Source organism: Antedon bifida, chromosome 4, assembly GCF_963402885.1.
Source record: "Antedon bifida chromosome 4, ecAntBifi1.1, whole genome shotgun sequence".
Lineage (NCBI taxonomy): Eukaryota > Metazoa > Echinodermata > Crinoidea > Comatulida > Antedonidae > Antedon > Antedon bifida.
This window is the reverse complement of record NC_136229.1, coordinates 16020421-16028631: the sequence shown is the minus strand read 5'-3', so window position 1 is coordinate 16028631 and position 8211 is coordinate 16020421. Positions and strand designations below refer to the sequence as shown.

Sequence of the window (8211 nt, the reverse complement as noted above, 5' to 3'; positions counted from 1 at the left end):
CAATTGCTGAGAAGGCAAGATTAATCAGAGAAGTAAAGAGTGAAATTACACTCTTCCCTGGATTAATTGAATACTATAGCCCTTTAAAAAATCTTATTAAATCAAGCATAGCGGATAATAGTGCCATCACAGTTTATCAAACTTTAACTTGTGTAAGCAGCAACAATGTTATATTGTGGGTGAAAATCGATGAAGGATATATGGCAATTATGAATTATGGCAAACTATGAAAATTCAAATCTTTTATTTAGATTTCCTGAAACATGCTCTAATTTGATTATAAATTGATTTTGGGCAAATGTTGACGCACACACGACATGTGTACCGGTACCGTGTTTTCGTATTCTCAAAAGTTGACCATTTAATTACCAAGTGTATGTGTATCTGATAAGGTGAATTCACAAAATGGCGCCTTGATCGGTTGAATGATCCTGCTGTTTTCAAATAATAATAATAATAATAGTTCATTCTTATATAGCGCATATAAGCAAGCTCTCAATGCGCTGAACATTATTACCCCAGTCATTTTTTTTGATCAAACACGTATGGAAATATACTCCCATAATGCAGCTAGTAATCAGCGCAAAGTTGTGTCTTGATCTAACCGGGTACCCATTTAGTATCTTGCCTAAGGATACAAGCAATGCGGCGAGAGCTGGATTCGAACCTCGATCTCACGATCAGTCGAACGTCCAACACACTGCGCCACACGCTCTCACACCAAATAAACATTTAGGAGGAATATACAGAATGCTACATTAACAACAGGACACTTAAAAAACAAAATAAGCACTATACTAACTTTGAATATACCAGGAAACATATATTATTTTTTCAGAAATTTAATACACACATCTTAACAGAAGCGTGAAAAGTATTGTAAGCAATAATTATTTTGGCGCACAAAAGTTACAATACAACGCTGACTAAGCATTATTTGTTTAAATTTATGATATTGTTAGGAATATGGAAGATGACCTTTATAGACAACAACGCTGTACTTTATGAGAATCTTTTTAGCCGTGATTATATAAAATGACAATTTTTTATAGCATATTAGGTTCTTCTGTGTAACAATAAGACCGTGTAAACAACTCAGTTTCGATGATTTAATAATCTAAAATTCACGTTTAAACTTTACAACGAAATGGAAACTTTGAATTTAATACTCAAAGAGCAATGTGAAATTTTAGCTTTACAAATATCTACATACTTTAGACGTCTCAACATTTTAAAGTCTCATTCGTCAAATTTTGCAGGTAAACGAAAATGCAGTTATGTGAGTTTTGGTCAAAATTATAATAGTTTTTAGGTTTACGGATAAGTTTCGGATATATCCGCTGAACAAATCTTATTATCTTATGTCTTTATTGTTATCATCTTTAAAATAGGTCGTGGTAAGACAACAAATTACAAAAAAATCCCTGTACCTATAACAACTTCGAACACCTATTGAAAGATAATGAACCGTAAAATGGCGAACACAACTTTCAACAAAGCATTAAATATTTTGTTGGCGACGGTACTAAATTTAAAATATGACGTAAATTTCATATTCAACCAATAGGCCTACTCGAGGAAGTATACGGGATCTATATTCTGTGCCAAGTGCGGTATTGTACCTCTGATGAATACTGTAAATAAAAACGAAACCCCTTTGTTAACAAACTTATTGTATCAAACCATTTTCCATTAAACCTTTATTTAAACATCAGAATTCACTTTGCAAGTACAATTTTGACAAACGTAAGTATTTTGCAGAATCAAATTGTTAATTGGGTGGGGAGATGGGAGTAATCCAAACTGCTCGGGGCTAGACAGTCCATGATCTGTGTAGTAAGCATACGGTAGTACATTTTGATTATAATATCATACATAATTTTTTTTATAATTCTTATTCTAAAATATAATAGGTATGATATCCTTGTGACAAGAAGTACATTTAAATTATATTTTCAAACTGTTTTATTTCTTTATAGAAAACTGATCAAAATGAAATGCTATGCATTGCTGGTTTTATGCGTTTGTGAAATAATACACTTAGTAGCAGCCCAAACTGGTGAGAACAATATTTTTACTAGGTCTGCTGTATAAACACAAAATAAACTCGTTTATTGACAAAATAATTATATTCATTGCATTGTTGCGAAAGATCTCCGGGTGTTGGAAGGAACTGTGTTATTACTGTGTTTTACCAGGTACACTAGTGTAATCTTGTCTGACAGTAACAATTTTGTTTCAACTCATTTTCCTGTAGTACCTATTAGGTTTTTTTTTCAAATCAGCAGTTAAATTGTTTTCTTCCATGTAAGCCTTCTAATCAGAGAATCCTAACATGTTTTTCATGATGATTTGATCAACCAGTAAATAGTGAATAATATTACAATAAATTAATTTACAGAATTTTATCAACGCACATGCATATTTTGTGGTTTAAGACTAAATATCCTAAACATCTTTTTTTACACAAGAGTCGGGTTCCTGTGAAAAAATCCCAACCGATCCAAAGAATGGTGGTATATACTATACTCCAGAAAACCCGAACAACCTTCCTAACTTAATGAACGGCACAAGAGCTGACTATGTATGTAGTGATGGTTATACAAATAGTGGATTTCAACTCGTTATTTATTGCTACAATGGTGAATGGCTTGGATTAGATAACGATGAGCCAACTATTTGTGTTAAGAATTCTACCGGTAAGTAAACGAAAGTACTGTAACAAACGAAGTAGGAAGTGCTTATTCGACTGCTTTGAACTAATTTGAGGTGCTCCAATTAATTATAGGTAAAACTGTTTAGGCAAGTTATGAAGTTCATTAAAGATCCTGCCAATATAATTATACAGTCTAATATGTGACTAAAACCATAAATATTTAAAGATATAATTATCGTTTATTATAAAAACGTAAGTAAAGAATGCAGAGGCGTAGGCTGGTTGCTGCGAAAATTTTAAATGTGGAACTAACCGCTAACCACCCCTCCCTCTCCTCTACTGACTAACCTCCTTCCTCTGTGGCTGATCTAAGACAATTTTGAATAACAGAGCTGCTACAGTACCGTAGTTCCCCGGAAACGGGCCTAAATTTAGTTGAAAGAGCCTAAATGTCTTTGTGTGATCATCCTCAGATATTAATAGTCGTGATTGTGAGTCACCTGAAGGTAATTCAAGAAGAAACTATTTGATACAAACTGGTAGTCACAGACACGGAGGGCATATAAACTATGCATGTGTTCCAGGATACGTTTTGCATCCAAAGGATAGAACGTCTAATTGTATCAACGGAGGGTGGACGAATCCTGCACCACATTGTGTGGATCCAAGTAAGATTCATAGGGATAACTAGATAGATTTATACCACAGAATCCACATCTAACCTTGAGAGAATACAAAAATAACATCAAATTAAAATCCAACAAACATACATAATGTTGTGAAAATACATTTTAGATCTCACAAATTTGATTAAAATACTTTGAATATAAAATTATATACACAACTTAAATGGGTTGTAATGGCGGATATCAGTTTATTTGTGTATCAAAATGTTGATAATTCAAAATATTAGGATTTAATAAAACTATAAAATTATATCTAAACATATATCATAAATAATTTACTTTTCAAAATCATTTTTTTTTCAGCCATCAACATAACATCACCAAAACCAGATGGTAAATTGGTTTTTACATTACTAGCTACAAAATAAAATAGAAACATGGTTTTAACAATTATTCGTAATAAGATTTCAATGTTTATTGTTAGACATTGGTTAGAAGTTTGTAAAACAAAAAAAATTGTCTTCAGCAACCCTAGTTAAAAAAAAATTTCTTTTTGAAAAGATTTATGAATTCCTTTATTAATAATGAATGGAGAAACAACTTATATAGAATTGACTATCTAAACAATTGAATGAAGACTCAATTGAAAGTGTACATTGTACATAATATAGACAAACAACCCTGCCAAAATATGTTATACCATAAAATTCTATCTTAATAGTTATCCTTGCTAAACCTCATATATTTATACTATAGTTATACATACATTTTAATTGTAGACGGAGAAGACGATCCGTCATCGGGTTCTTCGTCAACAGGAGCTATAGTTGGAATCGTTATAGCAGTTGTGCTAATTCTTATAGTTGCAATTCTCATCTATCGTTTTCGTTTCTATAAACCAAAAGATGATCAGGTAGGTTGTATTATCCAATGATTTTTGACCGTATAATTAATTATTGACAATAAGAGGGCCTAACATTATTATATATATATTTTTTTTAGTATAAGTCGAATTCTGCAATGAAGCACCATGGAGTGCTTTATTTATTTCATAATGAAATGTTACATAAATATAACAATTATTTTATAATAATATAGTTTTTTTTTCTCTTTTGTGGCGTTAACCACTATTTGATTCATTTCATTCTCAAATGATCAATACAATGATTTTACACTTCATCCAAATATTATTATATATTCTTTTAGAATTTGAGGGGGAACGAAGCTCCGTGGAATGCTGTAGCGTTTGAACCGGCGGCACAAAGGGTATTTAGTTATGTTTGTTATATTTTGCACTTTACAATCACATTTTACCAGGACCATTAATATTATTAACTAAACACTGTCTTTTATATTTTTATAGAATGTGAATGATAGACCGAGGATAGACGCTCCACCAGTGGATCCTGCACCAAGGGTACGGTATCTAATGTATCTTTTTACAATTAGAATCATGGACACATACATTAAATACAATTCCACTGACTTATCTTGTACAGTGTTTGCTTCACATGCATACAATATAACAATGAAGCATGTTGAACATGGATTAAAAAAACACTAATAAATTAAGGTCTACGGTATATCATGTGCTTCCGACAAAGAAAAGTAGAGAATGCCCCAACGGTTGAAAACATATACACTTCCATCTACATTTCATTTCCTTTTGGACAAAATATATTGTACCGCAGACATTAAGTTACTGGTGGTATTATAACTTACTTACTGTACTTTATGACTTATATCATCAGGTGATAGATGACGTTGAGTTTCCCTATTCGTCTCCAAATATAGTGTTGAAAAACACTAATGTCACCTTTATTGATCCAGTTGAGGACGTTGCCAACACTTACACGGTTACAATAGCTCATGAAGGAAGTCGTCGACAAACAGTCATTGCTCATGTTATACATGGTATGTAAAGCTCTGTCACTATCAAATGAGTTTGACAAAAAAGTGTGATCATGGGCAGATCACATTTTTTGTCACATAAAGTTTGATAGTGTAGACAGAGCTACATTTAATTGTAATGGTAATATGCGTTGATGATACCAAACAAAAATCACAATCATAATTATCTGTATCACCATCTTCATCATGGCATATAGTTTCTAGTTTTCTAGTTTATTTTGATCAATTATTATTAAGCCTTATTCTAATTCCATTGCATTTGTAGGCGCGTATACGGAAGAAGAAAAACAAGCAATGGAAAGGGAAATAGACACAGTGTTCAAACTACCAGTACACTACGGTGTTATTCGACCAATTGCTCAGATTAAAGACGCAGGTATTTTTATTCATTTCACCTCCATGTTTAATATAACTACAAATGGGTAATTAAAATACAGTATTTGGAAAAGCTACCTCTACGTGTAAGCTGTTTAAAAAAAGATAGAAGCACAACGGTACCGAGTAAAGAAAGTAGATTTTATGAAACAGATATTACAATATATAAAACTATTGCAATAAGTATTTATATAACTTTTTTATACAATAACATTACACTTGTGTAAATGCTAATACAGATATGATCGGTATCTGCACTGAAAAGTCACCGAAGGGGACTTTAAGGAGCTACTTGCACTCATTTAGAGATGCATGTAATTCTGTTAAACCAAAGGCAAGGGAGTTGATCAACTATGCTATACAGATAGCCGTGGCAATGCAGTTTCTACACGAACAAGGGGTACGGTAATATTGCAAATAATAATCATATTTATTAATGAAACTTAATAATAAACTTTTAGTAATAAACATACGTTATAGATTATAGTACGTGTACGCCTATTCTGCTGTTTGAATAAATTAACTCAAAAAATTAACTCCAAAATGTATTGTACTGTTTATAAGTTTATTAATATGAATGATATTTCCGAATTAAAAAGAAATTGAAAATCGCCATCAATGGTGCAAATATTATACTTATCTTATTTCCTTTTCCGGTGTCTAAATGTCACAGAGAGAGAATAAGCATGTGTTCTATCTTGTATCATTCTATTAATATTCATCATTTCATTACAGAGAGTCTGTCCAATGCTCTGTTGTCAGTTGGTGATGCTATTTCGGGACAATATCGTTAAAATTCCAGTTCTTGGTTTGAAACATATCAGTGATAACACCGATCTCTATCGATTTGTAAGTTGGTTTATTTACAAAACTACATCTTAAAGCATAACTTGTTTCTAAATCTATTAAAGAAGTAGGACATATTACACTTGTGCTTAATTATAATAGGGAGGAGAGACGAGTCTTCCATTAAGATGGATGTCACCGGAAGCAATTGCCTACCACATTACAACAAAGAAATGTGACGTGTGGACTTTTGGAATCGTCCTCTATGAAATTGTAACTTTAGGTAAGAAAACGATTCTTAATCAACTTCAAAACATATTTCTATTTTTACTGTTATTCTTTCAAGCAATAACCAGTGTGTGCAATATGTTTTCGAGTCCTTGTTTTTGTTTGTTTCAATATCGTAAGTTGATTATTTCCATGTTGTGGGCGGATACCTATATGATTATACTTTTCTTAATGCGAATATATTTTTTTTCAGGTGATATTCCGTATGATGGCATAGAGGAGGAACATCTGCCTGAATTGCTATCCAATGGCCACCGTCTTGCAAAACCACAATGTTGTTCCAATGCACTGTAAGCTTTGTTGAGTTTAATTCATCCTTCCCCTTGGTACAACGTATCTTGTGGTATAAAGTATCTTGGTACAAGAGGTCGGGTACAATATGTCTTGATACAAGGCATCTTTGTAAAAGGTATCTTTGTAAAAGGCATCTTGGTATGTACAAGATACCTTGATGTATTAGCACAGTGTCTAGAACAGTTAACTTTTACCATCCAAGTTCAACCAAGCAGCTGTGGATGCAAGTTACATTGTCATTTTAAGTTTGTCAAACAATGTTTTTATGTTATTTAAAAAAATAGATTTTCTCTTATGGAAAGTTGTTGGCAGACTGATCCAAAAGATCGACCATCTTTTGGTGACCTTGTTTCAGATTTGAGAGTTCTAAAAGACGATAACAACGTACGTATTGTGTTTGTTACTAACTAAACCTATAATATTAAGATAGACCTTTTTGTGATGGCACTAGTTACTCTTCGTCATGCGTGAATGATTTATAGAATGACGAATGAATGAATAATACCAAATCCAATGTTCAATGCCGTTTCATGAGCAATGAGTAAAGTAATGATTGACATGTAATATTCAAGATACTCATGGCTAGTTAAAATAATATTTTAATTACTAAAATTAACTATTCAAACATTATTAGTTTGCTTTTTCTTTTATAGGCTATATGTTTTGGACCAGACTACATTGAACACCCATCATCAGGAAATCCATTTTTGTAGTTTGAGTATAAATTGATGCGCGCGCGGAATGTAATAATATATAAAGAAAAATAAAAACGATAATCATGAACGGCGATCGACCAAGTAATAATGATTAACTATATATACTCAGAATGTATCAGTTATAGTTTATTCTTTGTAGAAGACAAGCAACGATTTCTCATCAATTATGGGTAGGCCTATAATGAATGTGGTTTGTTGGCCGTGGTTTTAAACATTTCACTTGTTCGCACAGAACAATTGATTCAACCACGTGATAAACACCCACCAGAGACAAACATTTATAATAGGCTACCATCAATCATGGAGGAAGAAATAAGGGTGAAAATATAGCAATACTTTATGTATAATTAATTAAAACTATAAACATACAGAACCGCAATTATGACAACGACTGCATTTCGAGGACATATTTACATATTTCGCATTAACAATGTAGCATAGATTGTAGTTGGTCTACTAAATATTTTGTTTCAATTATCTTCCATCGACTGACTAATTGTTTCGTCTTATTATTATTATTAATATTATGGATACATATTTTTTTGCGACAGTAAAGTGA

At 32.2% G+C, this 8211-nt stretch overlaps 1 protein-coding gene across 2 annotated transcripts; it reads left to right on the top strand.

The window, feature by feature from the left end:
• The first annotated feature begins 1434 nt into the window (after positions 1-1434).
• Positions 1435-8149, top strand: LOC144841349 (uncharacterized). Of its 2 annotated transcripts, none has more exons than XM_078697661.1 (16): positions 1435-1746; positions 1980-2059; positions 2472-2699; positions 3130-3324; positions 3646-3675; positions 4062-4195; positions 4489-4548; positions 4646-4699; positions 5034-5196; positions 5459-5569; positions 5808-5968; positions 6304-6417; positions 6517-6637; positions 6836-6932; positions 7221-7320; positions 7590-8149. In XM_078697661.1, exons 2-16 carry the CDS (start codon positions 1993-1995, stop codon positions 7647-7649), a joined length of 1695 nt encoding a protein of 564 aa, XP_078553787.1. In that variant the 5' UTR covers positions 1435-1746; positions 1980-1992; the 3' UTR covers positions 7650-8149. The 2 variants fall into 2 exon arrangements, with proteins under 2 accessions (XP_078553787.1, XP_078553786.1); XM_078697660.1 differs by lacking the exon at positions 1435-1746 and adding an exon at positions 1810-1847.
• Positions 8150-8211: the final 62 nt, after the last annotated feature.